Raw genomic sequence first — 19,481 nt, 5'->3', positions numbered from 1 at the left:
ATATTGTGTTCTTCTTTCAAACGAATCCAGTCGGAGTTATATTAAAAATTGTCTTTGATCTTTCAAGCTCTGTGAGGAAGCCTCGGGAGTGAGTAAAACGTAGCCTAATTTTCATTTTTGGGTGAACTAATTCTTTAACATATTGAATTATATATATATATAATTGTTAATTATAAAAAAAATAACAGTAATTTTAATAATTAAAATGTATATATACATTTATTTGAAATTTCATCTCTCTGTTTCTACAACTCTAAACAATATATGTATTAATATATGAAAAGTGAAAAATGAAAAGTGACGTGACATACAGCCAAGTATGGTGACCCATACTCAGAATTTGTCCTCTGCATTTAACCCATCCTAAGTGCACACACACAGCAGTGAACACACACACACCGTGAACACACACCTGGAGCAGTATTAATATATGTAAACAATATATATACAGGTAAATCTAAAAAAATTGAATATCGTGAAAAAGTTACATTTCAAAAAGTGAAACTTTCATATATTCTAGATTCATTACATGTAAAGTAAAACATTTAATTTTGATGATTAGAGCTTACAGTCATACATTAGAATATTTAAATTTGAGTGTCATTAAATGACCATCCCAACAGTGTAAGTTCCAGCTATCTCTTGTTCTTAGAAACCACAATAATGGGGAAGACCGCTGACTTGCCATTAGTCCAGAAGACAATCAATGACACCCTCCACAAAGAGGGTAAATCACAGAAGGTCATTACTGAAAGGGCTGGCTGTTCACAGAGTGCTATATCAAAGCATGTTAAATGCAAAGTTGACTGGAAGAGAGAAAATGGGTAGCAAAAGATGCACAAACAACAGGGATGACCGCAAGCTTGAGAATACTGTCAAACAAAGTCGATTTAAACACTTCGGAGTGCTTCACAAGGAGTGGACTGAAGCTGGAGTTAGTGCATCAAGAGTCACCACGCTCAGACATCTTCAGGAAAAGGGCTACCAAGCCACTTCTGAAACAAAAACAACATCAGAAGCATCTAACTTGCTAAAGAAAAAAAAAGAACTGGACTGTTGCTCAGTGGTCCAAAATTCCTCTTTTCAGACAAAAGTTAATTTTGCATTTCATTTGGAAATCAAGGTCTGGAGTCTGGAGGAAGACTGGAGAGGAGCAGAATCCAAGCTGCTTGAAGTCCAGTGTGAAGTTTCCGAAGTCAGTGATGATTTGGGGTGCCCGTTTCTTCTGCTGGTGTTGGTCCTTGTGCTCTATCAAGTCTAAAGTCAATGCAGCCATCTACCAGGAGATTTTGGAGCACTTTATGCTTCCATCTGCTGACAAGCTTTATGGAGATGCTGATTTCCTTTTCCAGCAGGACATAGCACCTGCCCACAGTGCCAAAACCACTTCCAAGTGGTTTGCTGACCATGACATTACTGTGCTTGATTCGCCAGCCAACATGCCTGACCTGAACCCCATATGGAATCTATGGGATATTTTCAAGAGAAAGATGAGAAAGAGTCAATCCAACCATACAGATGAGCTGAAGTCCGCTATTAAAGAAACCTCTGTTTCAGTGGTGCCTCAGCAGTGCCACAGACTGATCTCTTCAATGCCACACTGATGCTGGAGTTTGTGGTTAAGGAGTCCCGACCAAGTATTGAGTGCATAAATGAACATACTTTAAAGAAATTAACTTTTTCATTCGAATTTTTTGAGATATATATGTGTATGTAGAGATATATAGATGATATATAGATAGATACGTAGATGTGAAACTTTATTTTCACTTACATTATTAATTATATTAGTTTAGTAGTGGAAAATGTTAATGACAGTGTTAAATGATATCCAGTGTAATATGAGGTAAGAGCACACATGGTTTATTGTGAATGACAGGGTGCTTGAGCCTTACAGCTGGGTCTGTGAGAGTATATAATACACTCTTTTAAATTATTACTTGAGGGGAAAGTTATACCCAAGTGCTGTGAAAGATATTATGGCATTGTCAGTGTTGTATTGTGATTGGGTGTGAAGAATGTTTGTTGGGTGCCAGGAAAGGGTTCAGTGTCAGACTGGTTTTAATTGATGGGATGTGTGACTCAGAAGCAGAAGATCCTCTATCACTCTTAATGTTGTGCTACCATTTGCCCTGCAGAAGGCAGAGGAATTGGAACGTGTCAGTTTTATCTTCCACAATAAAAAAGTTTATGAAGGGCTTTTTTGGAAACGACTGCCTGATGACAATGATACGCTTTGTTTAATTTTGCAGCAGACCAATTCGGCGAGGCTATATTTTATTATTGTTTATTAATGCCGCTTGACAGCACTATAACCACTGTCCCCTGCTGTGATGCTGGGATAGGGGATGTAGTAGGGGAAAAAACAAAACAACAAATGAATCATTAAAAAGTTATCTTTCTGCATTAATGTGTGTTTGTATGTGTGTGTTAATGATGTCTGGCCTTTGAACCTTCAGCACTCAGTTCTGACCCTACTTATGACCATGTGACCTCCACAGCGCCTGGAGGTTCCTCAGCTGCAGACTTTCCACACAATGCGTCTCGTCTCCAAACATCTTTCTTCAATTGATTCCACACAGATTTCATTTAAGGTTTCAGCACACAGTGCTGTGTCTTATTGTAATGTCTCCTGTGCATAACAAACAGGCATCCAGTTTTATCCATCGAAGTTTGCTGTAAACATCCCTTGGACACATATGCTTATGTTTTATGCAGGATGTGACAATTATTTTTCAGCAGAAAATATGCAAACTACAAGCAGATCTCTTCTTTTTATGTTCAGATGTGGTTAAGTGTTTTCTGGTTTATTTTTTGCATGTTCAAACTATAGTGTGCCTGGGAAATGTGAGGCGTTTTGTGAAGCATTTAAAACTTTTATTGTGCATTCAGTTTAGAAATCTGGGTATCAATAAACACTTTTACAAATAAAGGTTCTTTATTGGCAGTTATGAAACACCTTTAACATTCATGAAATCTTTCCAGTGCACAAAAGTTTCTTCAGATTATTAAAATTTTCTTTGCATTAAGAAAAAGTTCTCTTAAGAACTGTTTGCTGAATGGTTCTCTGAGGAACCCAAACTGGTTCTTCGATGGCACTGCTGCAAGAACCTCCAGTTTGTGTTTTCTGGTTGCATATTTAACTATTGTAGTGTGCCTTAGAAATGCGAGGTGTTTTTGTGAAGCAATTAGAACTTTTACACTGCCTTCAGTTTAGCAATTTCTCTGGGAATTGAACCCATGACCTTGGTGTTGCTGGCACTATGGACTACCACACTCTTAAAAATAAAAAGTATCGGCTTTGCTGGTTCCATAAAGGACATTTAACATCCATGGAACCGTTTATATCCACAAAAGGTTCTTTAGATTTTACACTTAGAAAAACTGGTTCTTTTAAAGGGTTATGTGCCATGGGATGTGACATGCACTTTTACCATAGAATGTGTAAAAACATGGACGTAGTGTCTGTGCATCTTGGCAGCACATCACTGCGTGTCACTGGTTATGTGCCATGGGTTTTGAAATGTGGTTTTAGTGTCTGTGCATCTTGGCAGCACATCACTGCGTGTCACTCCTGGATAATCGAAAATGGGCAAAGAGGTGTGGGTTGGTTGCTGTGACATCAGCGGCAATCCACCTGTCACTCAAGTATACACTTACTGAATTATGCAGATCTTTAAGGCTTAATATTATTTAAACGGATGAGTTGTAAAAAAAAATCACCCCCCCCCCCCACAGTTGTCACGAAGGGCAAAATTAGCTATGTAGACCAAAACCACTTTTTGTACCAGGCTGTAAACACGTTTTTTCTGCTGTAAATTTGGGCATTTTAACATGGGGAGTCTATGGGACTGACTCCCTTTTGGAGCCAGCCTCTAGCGGCCAGTCGATGAATTACAGTTTTAGTCACTTCTGCGTTGGTTTCACGAGAGAGACTGGAAGGTTGCCGCTTGACTTTTACAAGTTGTTTGAACAGAAATGTGTGTTGGCAGTGTGTGTACACAACCACCCTATAATGATAAAGGTCGACACAGGGTTTTTTTTAAAATCTCATTAAATCATTTCCCCTTTCTCAAATCGAGCCAATCTCAATCTCAGGCCCCACCCACGATAGTTTGATTGACAATAGTGTTTCAGCACAGACTGGACTGGTGTCTTTCATTTTACCTTTATTGAGTGAGGTGTATTTAGTATGCCATTGTTTCACCATCGGAGCAGATATAGACAAGAATGTCTCCCAAGCGATTGAGATGTTTTGTTGTTGGATCCTTCGTTGGATCATGTTTGTGCAAATCATTCGTGATCCAGCTTCACCTTCAGAAGAAGAGAGTATAAGGTTTTTTTAATGAATCTTTGCAAATCACCTTTCCTAATAATGTGCTAATTAGCAAGTTTCACGATGAATGTGGCTAAAGTAAACAGTCTCACAGAGAGCGGCACGGAAGACAAGGGCGGGGTCAGCAGAGCTAATTTGCATTTAAAGGAACATGCAATAAATAAAAAACGGCTTGCTGTAGACAGAGCTGTTTTGACAGGGTAAAATGTGTTGTTTTACACTACCACTGAGAAATTTTAACCAAACTATGTTACAGACTTTTCGTTAAGATCCTATATCAACTTGTGGAAAATGGGCATCCGATGACCCCTTTAAGAACTGATCAATGAAAGTTTCTTTAGGGAACCATTAATGGTTCTTTTATGGCATTTCTGAGAAATTCCCCTTTTGGAACTTTAATTTTGAACTACGTATTGGTTGGGTTTCATTACAGTGGGTCTGATTAGATGAGAGTGTCTTTCTCTCCTTTTCCTTTGTGTTTTTACTAACTTTTTAGGAATGGTTTATATTTGCTCTCTAAGTGAGCTTGATACCTCTTGTAGAAGTTTCCAGAGCCCTGGTCTGCAAGACCTTTGATCTGAATCCATACGCCCCGCTCTTGTGGCCTCCGCTATATGGTGCCTCTGCCTGTCTGGGGGCATTTAAGAGTATACAGTTGGATGTGTCAATCCGTCTTAGCACTGATCGACAGCGGGAAGGCTAATGTGGAAAGTTAAAGTAGGTTTTAAAGTAGAGCGCCATGAAATTAGGAACGAAGGAGTGGAAATATTCAGAATGTAGACAGGAAATGAACCCAAACCACTGTACCATCCCAAATCCGTCACAGCTTTGGAGGAAGAATGGATTGCGGTTTTAGCCAGGCAGAGGGAGGAAAAAAAATAACTCACCATCGGCTCCAGTGGTTAATGCCTCCCATGACGCCTTGGTTTTTTTAATAATGTGTACCAGTTAGGAATGGTTTTAGTGATGGCTCAAAAGTTACACAACAGGTCAAACTTTTGGAATAATATGCTGATTTGGTGCTCAAGAAACATTTCTTATTAATACCAATGCTGAAAACAGGTGTGCTGCTTAATATTTTTGTGGAGCAGCAAATCATCATATTAGAATGATTTCTGAAGGATCATGTGACACCAAAGACTGGAGTAAAGATGCTGAAAATGCAGTTTTGCATCACAGGAATAAATTACATTTGAACATAAATTCAAATGTAAAATAGTTATTTTAAATTGTAATAATTTTTCAAAACGATACTGTTTTTATTGTGTTTTTGATCACATAAATGCAGCTTTGGTGAGCATTAGAGACTTCTTAAAAAAATCATATTATTCCAAACTTCTGACCACTGGTGTAGGTCTCAAATTGTCACTTGATCCGGGAGAGGCAAATCTCTCTTGAGTTGAAATGGATACCTTTCCTACCTCTAAACACAACCTGCTTACCCTTTTCACAGTGGCAAACTGCAGTACTTCAGAGGAGAGTAGACGTCAGCAGCCTGGCTGGGCCCAGCCCCGAGGAGCCATGAATCACATAGAGCTGATTCTGTCAGAGATACACAGCGCATCACCCAACCATGCCAGGAGCATTTTCTCTCTCTCTCTCTCTCCGTCTCGCTCAATCTTTCTTTCTTTCTCTGTGGCTAATAGGCCTCAGCATGCTCTGCTAATGATGTGTTTGTTCTGTGAGGAGCAATGTAGAAACGGTGATGAAATCAGGCTTTTGGAAAGTCCCAGCCTGTTCTTATAATCCCTGCAAACGTTGGGTCTGAGGTGGGTGCCCGCCGTTGCCCCCCTCTCGGCCCGGAGCGGGCTAGAGGAGTTTGAATGAGCATGTGTGTAAGGGTCAGCCAGAGAATAGCAGTAATGAGAGAACATGTGTATATGTACTTATACATGTGTGTGTATGTGCGCCCTGGGGGCCCGTGCCAGAGAGAGCGAGGGCGAGGGCCCTAGAATGAGCTCACTTACTGCACAGCCCGCCTGCCATAAAAGCAGAACATACTCTGTAAAACTCTTTGCCGATGTGACTCATGAAAATACGCAGGCGCCAAGTGTTTTATTAATTCATTATTGTGTTTGGGAAAATTCTAGGAACACACAGATCCCTTTTCAATCAGTTCCCCTCTTTTCAAATGGCTGCATGAGATTTGGATTTTCCCCGGCTCTTTTTTTTCCTCCTCCTTTTTCACTATTTTCTGCTTTCTTTTTCTCTCCCTGTAAAAGTTTTTTTGGGCGTGATTTTGATGTTTTTCTCCGCCGTCTCTCTCTCTCCCGCAGTTCGCCTTGTTTCTTTTCTTCAGCTTTTTCTTTTATTCCCAACATTCTCCTTATTTTGTTTATTGATGTTCTTACTACTGGTAAGAGTCAAAAGTTCAGAAGACTTAGAGTTAATGCAAGCCCTAAAATATTATAGTGAGAGCATTTGTTTTGACCATTTTTATTGTATGCTGTATTTAGTCCAGTAATTTTTGTGTTCTGTATTTAGTCCAGTTTCATATTTTTCATCCTGTGATCAGTAATGTAATCTATGAATTTTATTAATGCAGATTAAAAGTAAATAAGTAAATAAAATATATATATAAAAAACATACATAAATTTATTTAAACATACAAGTAAATATTCAAATGTATATTCATTAATCAAAATGTTAATTTGAGAAAATATACAACACTTGTGTTATCTAATCCTGAAATAAATAAATAAATAAATGTATTTGAATAAATAATTACATTAAAAATACATTTAATAAATAAATAAATGTAAATAATTGAAAACATTTACAAATGCATAAAAAATAAATACATTTAAAAATGAATGCATTAAATACATATAAATAAAACATTAAAGAAATGACTATATTAATCTGAGAATTAATCTAAGAAGATATACAATATTTTTAAGATTTATCTTGTGTAATTTTATCTTATCTTAATTGACTCTTTTAGCATATAATGATATATCATCATATTTCATGCCTTGCATATGACAGTAGAAACTAAGCATTTCAATTGAAATAGAAGTCTGGTAACATTCCCGGTGGATATATAAAAAATATTTCCCAACCTTGACTGATATTTGTGGAAATGTGGTAATTATTATTTATTTTTAGTTCACAGTAACGCTTTCAGCAAATAGCACATTTGGCCTGTGAGGGAGCAGCAGCCCCACTCCGCTTCAATTGCAAAGAATTTATCCTATGCTGCCTCGGTCTCCAGAGTAAACACGTTGACTTCGGCAGTGTGTGGTTTTGAATGGTGAGCTCTAAATGATATCTGTTACATATGGAACAGTTCTGAGGGGTCATGGACAGAGCTGCAGCGGGAGCAGGAGGGGGTTTGTGGAAAGGGGGCGATGTGGGCAGGGATGGGTTTGAGGGCACACAGTCTCAGATGAAAACCAGACCTGGAGAAAAAGAGAGCGAAGGAGGAGGGGGAGAGATGGCAAGGCCTTATTGTGGCTGGCTATGGGCGTGTGCCTATCTGCAGAGCTCCTTCCTTAGACGTGGCCACCCTAGCTTGGATGCACATGTGGAAGAGTTTACTGTAATGGAACTCTAAATTAGTGGTGGTTTGAAGCTGCCTGCAGCAGTAGGCTGTAATTAACTGGCTCTGCTGAAAGAAACAGAACCAGAGAGGCTGGAGGCAGTGTGTGTGTGTGTGTGTGTGTGTGTGTGTGTGTGTGTGGCAGATGTGTATACTGGAGCCACAAAAGAAAATGGCACACTGAGGGAGAAAATATTTGTTTTAGCATGTATTAATGAATATTTCTGCGATACATTCTTACAAAAGATTCTGTTCTATTTTTTGTTTCTTCGGGTACTATTACTTACCAGGGGTTGTTTTTTTGTTTGTTTTTTTAAATATGGGAGATGAAGTATGAAGGAATCAATGTTATAGTCCTTTGGTTTTGGCATCATTTTGCATATTTTTTTAAAACAATTTTATAAACAAAACAGTGCATTTCTTAAGTAGTGCATGACAGTGAAGAGCTTAAGATGAAATATGAGACGTGATGTGTGAAGAAAACACTAAAATCAATCAATAAATATTACGGAAGCCAAAGTGTCAAATTATAAAAGTGTGAAAATATTATTCAATTGTGTGTATTTATAGGATGAATAAAATAGTAACTTAAAATTTTGCCTTAGTAAGACAACAGTCAGCCTTTTTATTTTATTTAAATATGTTAAAAATATCACTTCCATCACAGAATGCTGTTAAACAAAATCTGTAACTTGATATGTAAAGTGATATCATGAAAAAATGTACAAGAAAACTTTTACTTGGTCCCGTGATGCCTGCATACCCACTGTTGGACATTGTTAGTAGACAAATTAAACTAATAATAGTTTAAGAGTGTAAAAGCGCCCAAGAAAAACCCTTGAGGTATGTGTGTGTTACACTTGGAAAGAGGTTTCTTAGGGTTTCATTGTGTGGATTACAGTAGAGCTGTGTGCATCTGTTATGGAAAGGGAGCTCAGTATTTCTCTCAAAGACTATGTGTTCAGGTGCAAGTGTTTTTATGTGACAGTGAGAAAGAGACCGTATGAATGTGTGTTTTGGAAAGCCCAGGCTTCTTTCCTGGCCAGAGTGCCCCCCAGTGCCCGGACTCCGTCACTGAATCTGTCTCCTTCTTTCTTTCTTTCTTTCGTTTCTTTCTTTCATTTCTTTCTTTCTTTCTTTCTTTCTCTCAGCTCGGTCTATGTTTATGCCGAATTCATGAGCACGATTTTTCCCTTGCTTTTTGCCCTGATTCACAAACCACAGCATTTCCAAAAAGCGCTGAATTCTTTGGCTCAGCTCATTTTTCAAAAACCACATTTAAACAACAAGCCGCCAGCACCACCCACTCATAAAAATCACTCAAGGGAGAAGGAACAAAAAATGGAATGGGACAACCCAGCACTCACTTGTGCAGTGATGAAGATAGGTTTTGTCTTATTGAAAAGTGTGCGTAAGAGAAACACAAAGCGAGATGCCAAAAAATCGTGCAAATATCTAAACATCCTTAAAAAAAGATAAATGTATTTGAGGAGCAAAACTGCTTAATAAATCAGAATTTAGTGAGGTTTCTGGTTTCATTTTTGACAAACACCTTTGTGTTTGTGAGGGAAATCGAATGGAAGCGAAACGATTTGGATAAACAAGCTGTCAGTCCTTCTCTTCCAGTTCCTCATCTTCCTGGAGCCCACGTTGGGGCCTCGGGTCTGTGAGAGGCCGACTGTAGTCGTGCAGGGCTGAGAGACTGGCAGCACAAACAGAGAAGCTCTTTCTTGTGGAGTTTGGGTGATTTAAATCATATGGAATAGCCTGGAAACACCACAGACGTCTGGACACCTTTCAAAACGGAGCAGACAAGAGCTCTCTCTTTCTCCCTCCCTCTGTTTCTCTTCTCCTGCCTCAACTGAACTTTTTCCTAACCGCTTTATTATTTTCCTCCCTCCCCTTCGTTTCTTTTTTTTGCTCTCTTTCGTTTTTACATATCACCCCATCGTTTTCCCTCAGACTCCACCCTCCTCTCAAACACACAAGCGCTCTTATGCCCTGGCTGCTGGGTTGTTGTTAAACTGATGTGAGAAACTCGCAGATTGCTGTTTTTGAGACGTTAGGGGTTCTTAAAAGATTAGTTCATCCGGAGATTAGCATTCTGTTATCATTTATTCATGCTCATGTCGTTCCACACCTTCCTTTTTATTTTGAACAATGCACTAGTCACATTTTCCGTGCAATTTGAATGAATGGAACAAGAGCAAAAGTTTGATTTGTGCCGTATATTTCAAATCTTCTGAAGCCGTATGATAGCTTTGTGTGAGGAACAGACAGATAATTTATTCTTTAAAAGGCCTTGACATCTGCTTCATGTCCTTGATGAATTAACAAGGGAACTAAGTGAACAAATCATTCTTCTGAGTTGTTCTATTCAATGAATCAGCTGACCTGATTCACAAGTCTGAATGATTCATTCTTGAATTGGTCTGGTCCAGGTCTAGTCAGTGATCCAGTCGCAAGTTTTTTTCATATTCACTTCAAGATTATGAGTGAACATTGAAGAATGAAAGTAATTTGGCTTTGGACTGGCTTGAGAGTGAGTAAATGTGCGGTTTGCCCAGGAGTTTGGACTCACTGAACTGTTTTACTACTGTTTAGAATTCTTTGTACAAATGCTTAACTTATCATATGTGTTTCCTCCTGAAGGTACGTCCTGTCGTATGAGTGAAAGCCAAGCAGTGACGCAGACCTGAGAAGTTTGCCAACATTGTCACACAGGCTGTTGAAGCGCACGACAGGCCCAACCAGCCTTTGGCAATCAACCGTCGCCATGGCAACCAATAGGGAACGGCAGGTGGGTCACATGACCGGCTTCCCACCTGCTGTCTACCCCTTTGCCTTCAATTCCATGAGGAGCCACTCCCCCTTCGACCTGCTGACCAATAGTAGCCTGTTTGGACGGTTTGGGGCAGACCTTCCCAAAGAGATGGCAGCGTTGTGTGAGTATTGAACCTGTTCTGCATTCGTTTATTAGCAGAATTAGCATTCGATTCTTACAAAAGATCTTGTTTTGGGGTGTTTCTTCAGCCACTTTCAGGGTTTTTTTGTGTCTTGATTATCATAATTTTTTTTTAAGATATTGGAAGGTTTTTATGCATTTTATGCAGTTTTTATGCGTTTTACCCTAACTTTAAAAATCTGTCATAAAGATGTGAATTTTTACATAGTATAGTGTTTATCTTTTTTATTTATTTTTTTATAATGTATGTGAATATGAAAAACTTTTAAAATAGTGTGCTAAATTACCTGTAATCAGATTTATGGCTTATATTGCATCCAGTTCAATCAGACTATAAATGTGGGATATGTGCAGTATGCACTGTTGGTTGCTGAACACTTTGGTAAAAGTAGTAGGCCATGCATGCAGTGTGTAAAGCATACATAGTATGAGGATTATTATATTTAAGAATCTTGCTTGTTTTGCTGTGAATTTGTTAGAGGAGAGAGAAAACTCTGACTCTTTTACTGTAATGTTCTTGAGTCTTTCAAGTGTTTGCTGGGTATATGTTTTTTTTACTTTGAAGTTTTTTGTTTTTTTATAGTTTTTTTAACTCAGAGAGAGGGAAAAAGTCCAGCATTTTAGCTTTAGTGTCACAGGGGGCGCTGTTTTACATCCGACAGCAGAAGGAAAGTGTACGTGAGACAGGATAGAGAAACAACAGATGGCTGAGAGAGAGCAAAAGAGCCATTTAACAGACATTTTACTCTACAGAAATACTTTTTGCCGGTTTAATATATCAAGTTTTTACATTTTATAGCATTCCAGAAAAATAGCGGGTTTCTTGAACCAGCTGTCACAGCTGTTTTTTTTTTTAAAGCTGAGGTGTATAGTACATTCACTGGCTCTTTAGATTCAGAATGTGTTGCAAGAATGCGAGCCGTCTGTGGATTTTTCTTGTTTAGACACTAGCTTAGGGGAAAACACAAGCCACAGACATCTGAAATCTCATCTCAAGTCCTGAGGGGAGAATCTGTGATGGGTTTGGATGGCAACAACAAAGCAGAAGACTATGCGTTCCCCCTCCTCAAAACACACACGCACAGATATACACTACTCGCCGTCTCCTGCTGTGCTGCTTTTACTCCTCTGCAAGTCTGAACAACACTCCAGCCTTTAAGATGTCAATCAGTACCCACCCCCCTACAGCTGCCCACCTAATCCAAGAGGTATTTACAGAGAGAGGCAGAAAGAGAGAGTGAGGGAGGGGTGATGGAGGCACCTGGGGATGACGTCCTGGTGCGGTGGAATCCAAGAACACACCCTGCTGTGAAAACACACTGACGGATACACAATAAACAAGTCTCCTCTGTCTCCTGGTCCTGAAAATCAGAAACATATTTCGCCTCGCATATGCAGACGGCCTGAATACGAAATTGCCTTTGTGGAAAACGTGTTGTAAAAGTCACATGAATGTTTGAAAATCTGGGAAATGATCGGAGGAGCTTGACGAGGCAGATGTTGATTAGCATTGTCAGCTGTGGCTTTAACTTTAACATCATTTTGAAGTCAGCGTGAAATTAGAATTCATCTTATTTACATTTTTGTTCCGCTTCCAGTTTTTTTCCTCATCGTTTTTAGTCAAAATGATAAAACATGCTCTTCCTCTGAAACTCTTTTCCTTTCCGCACAACCTATTGGAGAATGTTAACAAATCGCCCAAATGGCTGTTTAGGCATTGTTTTAGCAAATTCATGTTCAGTCTGGCTCTATTATGATTTACAATCCTGTTCCAAGGTTTGGGGTCAGAAAGTTATTTTGAAAAATGTATTCAACACTGTTGTATAAAATTAATCAAAAGTGACATTAAAGACATTCATAGCAAACATTTCTATTTTAAACAAATGTTATTCTTTTTGAACTTTCTATTCATCAGATAATCCTGAAAAATATGTAGCATGGTTTCCACAAAAATATTAAGCAGTACCGTTTTTAATATAGATAATAATCAGAAATGTTTCTTGAGTAGCAAATGAGCATATTAGAAAGATTTCTGAAGGATCACGTTACACTGAAGACTAGAGAAATGATGTGAAAAATTTTGCTTTGCATTACAGGAATAAATAACATTTTAAAATATATTAAAATAGAAAACAGTTATTTTAAATGGTAATAATACCGTTTTTACTGTATTTGTGATCAAATAATTTTGAATGGCATTGTATAACATCCACTTTTCATGGTGCAATCAAGTCCCACCCTTTAAAAAAAAAAAATCATATTTCACATTGAAATCGGTAAAATAAATTGCAAATGGTAATTCATGTTGACATGTTGAAGTCAAATTTAGCTCATTTTTTAAACTGGAAACAATTTCTGCCTTGCTCTGGCTGTTCACATATCCAAAAGCACGTCGGTCCCCAAGCAATGCCAGGAATTAGGTGAGAGTCAAGACCACAGAGGCCCTAATTTGCTTTTGGGGACGGCGTTTGACATTCTTTTTAGACAGACATGTCACAAGTTGTTTTACTGAGCCATTCTCATCCTTGGCTCTGAGACGAGGGGAAACAAAGGCTGAAGAGCAACCGGCCCGGTGCTGTTTTTGCTTTTTTGCGGGAGTTGGTTTAACAGGCCTCTTCATTGTTGTCAGAGCTGTCTGTCTACTAGACAGCAAAAATTCCCAGCTCATAAAGGCACAAAATACCAAATGCCCTGTCTTTAAGTGTGTCTGCGTTGTTAGTCTTGCATTCTTCCCTTGACTGGTGTGTATAATTTCCCAGAGAAGACAGTCATGCTTTGGCCTACTTCGGATAGGTGTGTTCAAGCAGATATAGGCTGACAGGTTCAGTCGCCTTCCAGAGATGTGCAGTTGGCTCAGAGTTCTTAAAATATTGATTTCACACACTGACAGCTGACACCATTACTATTTGCATTTTATTGTATTGAATTGCATCAGTTTTATATTAGTATAATTGAAATATTATTACAGTTTTTAATAATATTTAGATTTTTTTTTTTCATTTTTAATGTATTTTTATTTTTTTTCCATTTTCATAATTTTATTCTGTAATTTTTTGTTTCATTTTAGTAATTTTGTTGTGTATTTTGTAATTTTTTGTTTGTTTTTTTTTTTATTTATTTTTTTTATGTATGTATGTATATATATATATATAATCAACAAATTGAAGATTAAATCACAATGCTGCCATCTTTTATTTACAGTAGAGTACTGTAGTACTGCAGTTACAGAATATTTTAATTATTCTTTTAGTTTTAGTTAACTATAATATTCCTGCATTGCTTTACACTTTGTCATGTTAATAATTATGTGTATTGTTGGTGTTGTGTGAAACCAGCCTAATTACAAAGGGCTTCCTTAAGATTGATTAGTTGACTATTCATTCAGAAACTGACTTGTTGCTTTTAAAAATAATTGTTTTTTTTTCATCCCTACACCACTAAGCATTCCTGGTCCAGCATGGAAATTCATGTTATCTCTTGCTGTTTTTTTTTTAGCATGCTGTATTTTTTTTTTTTTTTTTAGCATGTAACACAGAGGTTTCTCTGTTCTACTCGAGGCTTTTGCGTGGTAAAACGTCCATCTGTGGAGCTCCGCTGTTGCTTTGACACTGAGTATGTAAAGCAGCTGTGCACGTGGGGCCACCGGTCACTGTGTGAGGCTCCGTGTGGGAGTCTTACGTGCAGAAGCTGTTATCATTTGATCCCTGTCATTATCGGTGCTCTTCAAACAAACAGTTGGAAGCCCATTACCAGCACTTACCATGTGATAGCATCTCAACTGAGCCCTCAAACGCTCCTGAAACCTTTTACCAATCAGGGGAGGAGGCCTCGCTCCAAGCCGCCAAGAGGGATGTTTTGAAAGGCTGCTTGGTCATTTCCTTTAACCAGACGGAGAACGTGTGGCTTTAATCTAATAGTCCTGCTAGGGCCGTGCACGGTCCAGCTGTCTCTCTCACGCTCTCGCCACACATATCAATGATATTAGTTCCCTTTTGGTTTGCGAGCTCAAGTTTTTATTGTTGTGACTGGGGCCAAGCTGTTGTGTGAAGGCATTTGTATTGTATAAAACAGAACAGTGTGCTTGTTCCAGCTTGTCATCAAGAGAAAGGCAAACATTTTGTTGTTCGCTGCCCCCACAGGAATGAATCAGTACAGTCACACACTTTAACACAGTAAATGCATAAATATGTGCAGCCTACTTACTGCAGTCTAAAAGTGCTTTTGTGCAGGGTTATATAATTGAGACCATATCTGGTGACATATTTGCGTAATGCAAACAGATTTAAAAGCTCTGAGAGATGTTAGATTGAAACATCATATAATGAGGACTGATTTTAGGGCTGCGCAGTGAATCAAATAATAATTGAGATTATGATTCCGACTGCAGTAATTAATGATGTGATGATTTTTTTTTTTTGAGCATTTTAAACAGTCACAGATGCATTGAGCAATTGAATGCAGAGACGATTAATTTAAAATATAAGCCATTGATTCAAGTAATGGTCTGGATTAACCATTTTTAAAATCTGATTAACAAATGAATGTTTTATGTTTTACTTCTTTTTGTTTTAGTACCAAAGTGAGATGCACTGAATGTTGTGCAACTCACTTGCAATGTACAGGAGTGAACATTTGAAGTGGATCAAAAAAGTTCATCAAAGTTGTCCTGAGACAAGAACGCATCTTGGTTTTAGGTTTTAGGACATCTTTGATGAAATGTTTTGATCCACTTCAAATGTTGACTACTGTAGATGGTATAACAATCAATACACACTGCAATAAAACAAGGTGTGGATACAGTGTAAACTAGAGGTTTATTTTACAGTAGCTTGGTTTATTATCACATTGCTGGCTTTTTGTGTTTTGATTTTTATGCTGCTAAGAGGATTTTGATTTTTGATTTTGTACAAAACAGCAAAAGATTTAAAAAAAGAGTACTTCTTTTTAAACTTGAATTAATCTATTAATTAAAATAAATAATTTAACAAATTAAATAAGTCATTTTCAACAGATTATATTAATTGTGTAATTGTCAGTAAATTAATATAAGTTAATAAATGAATAAATTAATATAGTCCCTAGTAAAAAAGTAATATGTTTAAAATACATTTATTTCATACTAGGTATACCTAGTTCAAATCTATTACCATATTTACTGATATTTTGCTTGAGAATTACTGATACAATAATTAGATTTAAACTTTATTAAACATTCTTGTGTGTTTTAAAATCATTACTGATGAGGATTGTGTGATCTTTGAATAATATCAGTCTTTAAAAGCAAGATATTTAAAGTGTACCTGAAGTATACTTACAATAGTTCCACTTTAGCTGGACTTTAGTTGTACTTCAGCAACACTTCCACACAATTAAAGTGCATTAAACAAAATTAGTTGTTCCAATTTAGCAGACTTTAAAGATACCAGTTTAGTACACTACAGTTGTACTATACAAGTTCAATTGCAGGGTGTTTTTTGTTAAATACATAAATATGTAAATAAATAAATAAATTGTATACTTAGCATGAAATAAATGTATTTCAAATACATTTTAGTGTTATTTTTCACTAGCGATGTCATGGGAAATACTTAAAAAATTATGATTTGCACAAAGTGATGAAACATAGAATAAAGGATCACTGAAAGGGAAATATGTTTTTAAAAGAGGAAAATAAGTCTGTGTCATTAAACGGCCAAGGCACAAGCACTACATTATATCTGATTATTTATTTACAGTAACATTTTCCCGTCAAACTGTTGGCTTTCCTTCGCACCTGGCATGAGTTTGTGCACAAGATGGATCAAATTGAAATGAGAGCAATGCATGTGTCTGAACACTTCTCCATTTCCTCAGAGATTCCACCATCTTTCATCTCCACCTCTGCTTTCCTGCCAGGTTCCTCTCCGTTCCGTCACTCATCACCTTCTGGTGGATGAATCAGTTAATCTACGGATCTTAATATCCTTATTGTGCATTTTCCAATATGTTGTTTTTGTTGTTTGATGGTTTGACTTTTAAAGTCTGGAAGCCATTTGGCTGGAAGCAGATGAACTTGGCCAGTGATCAACATCAAATGCTATTCGAGAACACATTATGCTTTCTTAATATGGCATACTTTCTGATTGAAACAAAATATTCAAAGTGGAAAAAATGTAGGCCAGGACTTGATTTTATCCAGTGGGAACTGATTGGATCATGAACAGTGGGCGTTTTGTACCAGAATGGAGCCAGAAGTGAATACAAGTTTGCAGCTGACTGTGTACAGTTACTCCCCTTCTTAAACACAAATGACACACTCACGTTTGAGGAAGGTCAAGGTCACCCACAAGAGCATCTCAGTGTATCTCAACTGTTCAAATCTAGGCTTTATTGGTTGTTATAGTTAACTGTAAAAATAATATTATAAATGCTCTATATAAAATATAATATAAAATATAAAAAACTGATTTTATCTTGAATATAAGTGTATTTTGACTTATCTGATCTGTCAGATTTTTCACTTGTGTTTATACACTTGTTTTCACTTTTTTATATCTTAAAATCTGCCAGTGCAGTAAGACAAAATACCTTTATATTAAAGATTTATTTTCTAAAAACAAGTTTTAGTATTTTATACAGTGTTAAAAAATATTTTTTTATTAAATTAACAGTAACTTGCCTTGTTTTAAATATTAAGTGGAAAAGCGCTGGTGAATAAACAATTATCATTCTAATATGCTGATTTATTATCAGTGTTGAAATTGTTGTGCTGCTTAATATTTTTTGGAACCTCTGATTCTTTGCAGAAAAAAGTTCAAAAGAACAGCATTTATTCAAAACAGATATCTTTTCTAACAATATAAGCCTTTACTATCACTTTTTTCCATTTAACACATCCTTGCTGAATAAAAGTATTAATTTCTTTCAAATAAAAAAGAAAGAAAGAATTTACTGACCACCAAATTCTTGAATAGTAGTGTATATTGTAAGACAAAATTACTATTTTGAATAAACACTATTCTTTCTACTTTTTACTTATCAAAGAAACCTGAAAAAAATCATATGACACTGAACTGAATGATGCTGAAAATTCAGTTTTGCTTCATAGGGATAAATTATATTTTAAAGTATATTCAAATAGAAAAATGTTATTTTAAATTGCAGTTTTTGCTGTATTTTAAACATACTGATACAGCCTCTATGAGCATGAGAAACTTCTTTAAAAACATTAAAAAAATCTTACTGATCCCGAACTTTTGAACAGCAGTGTATATATAACGTTTTATACTGATGCATTGTTCACAATTAGACCGGAACGTATATTAAGGAAGTAAATAGAGTCGATTTTCATTTCATGTTCACAGAGCGCGCCAGTGCTTTGCTGGCCATAATTGATAGAGGATTGTTCTGCTTTTTATTCTCTAGTATGCAATGCTGGGCCCTTTGTGTATAAGCGAATTCATAAAGTCTTTGTTAATATTTTGACCACAAGCGACTGCCACACTTGTCTGTTTTTCAGAAAGTTGGTGTAACTGCAGTCCGAGTGGGAGACTGAGTCAGGAGTGCCAGGTCATTAAGAGCTCAGTTTGGGAATTTTGCAAATTGTTCACAAATGGAATCTCAGCTCGACTGACTCTATCCCTAAATTCCGGTGGATTACTTCCCTTCCCTCTGCTACCTTCTGTACTCCTCCACTCCTATGTGGATTTCCTTCCTTGATCCCACCGTTTTCAGGCAGACAGACTATAACAGAGGTGAGAGACTGTGTGTCAGTATGAGGTAGAGTGTGTGAGAGAGCAATGAAAGGTAAAGAGTGCACTGGCATGTTAGCATGATGACAGATGAAGATAAAGGGCGTTGAGAGGGGGCGGAGCTTAACTGTTTGCAACAGGCAAGACTGGGCACGTGCAGTATGAAGATTCTGCCATGGCGACTGGGAATGGGAGGGGCTTCCTAGTGGATGTCAAAAGGGGCGTGGCCTCAAAGTTAAGGGGAGGAGTGGGTAACTTTTTGCCAGTCAAGTTCATAACTACAAAACATGTGGTTTCCAGTTTTGAATACCTCATGTCAAAAGTCATGAGAATACTAAAGAAGCATGAATACTGGCATGCCGAGAGAGAGAATGAAACGGCGGGGGGTGAGAGAGAGAACAGGCACAGAGATAGAGCGAAGGCTTGTCTGAGAGATGGCCAAGTTTGATAAGTCGGTGAAAAGTTTTACTGTTTCTTTTTTATGCGGTGCAGAACACGAGGAGGCCGAGTGAGGACTGGAACAGCCCTGTTTTCCCCTCTGGTCTAGTCTTCAAGTGACACTTCCAGACTCTCGTGGAGATGTATTGTGTGTACGAGTAAGATGTCAGAATAAGATTACACGTCTCCTCAGAGCCAAACATGTGTACAATGTTGCTCGAGGTGGACGCCATGATGAATGTCCGAGCGATGGAGCTGGGATGGGAGTTTTGGAACTGATGCAGTGTTGGTGAAGATTCTTTAAACCTCAAGTGGCTTATGATTTTAAAGTAGTTACATTTCAAATCAAAGCATAATTTTTGAAGCCATTCATTTACATGAAACATGAATAAACTAGTTTATTAGAAATCACGTTTTCTAACTGTGTGATTAATCCTTGTGAATATTACCTTATCTATATAAATATTTAT

At 37.4% G+C, this 19,481-nt stretch overlaps 1 protein-coding gene across 2 annotated transcripts in view; it reads left to right on the top strand.

Moving 5' to 3' along the window:
- rarga (retinoic acid receptor gamma a) overlaps positions 1–19,481 on the top strand; it is a 53,461-nt gene that overhangs the window by 4,126 nt on the left and 29,854 nt on the right. For both annotated transcript variants that reach the window (XM_042751271.1, XM_042751272.1), the window contains exon 2: positions 10,531–10,823. In XM_042751271.1, coding sequence (XP_042607205.1) covers positions 10,655–10,823 — 169 coding nt within the window. In that variant the 5' untranslated portion in view covers positions 10,531–10,654. The remainder of the gene's footprint in view (positions 1–10,530; positions 10,824–19,481) is intronic.

Source organism: Cyprinus carpio, chromosome B23 (assembly GCF_018340385.1).
Source record: "Cyprinus carpio isolate SPL01 chromosome B23, ASM1834038v1, whole genome shotgun sequence".
Classification (NCBI taxonomy): domain Eukaryota; kingdom Metazoa; phylum Chordata; class Actinopteri; order Cypriniformes; family Cyprinidae; genus Cyprinus; species Cyprinus carpio.
The sequence above is the reverse complement of the archived record's forward strand: the minus strand, read 5'-3'. Positions and strand labels throughout refer to the sequence as shown.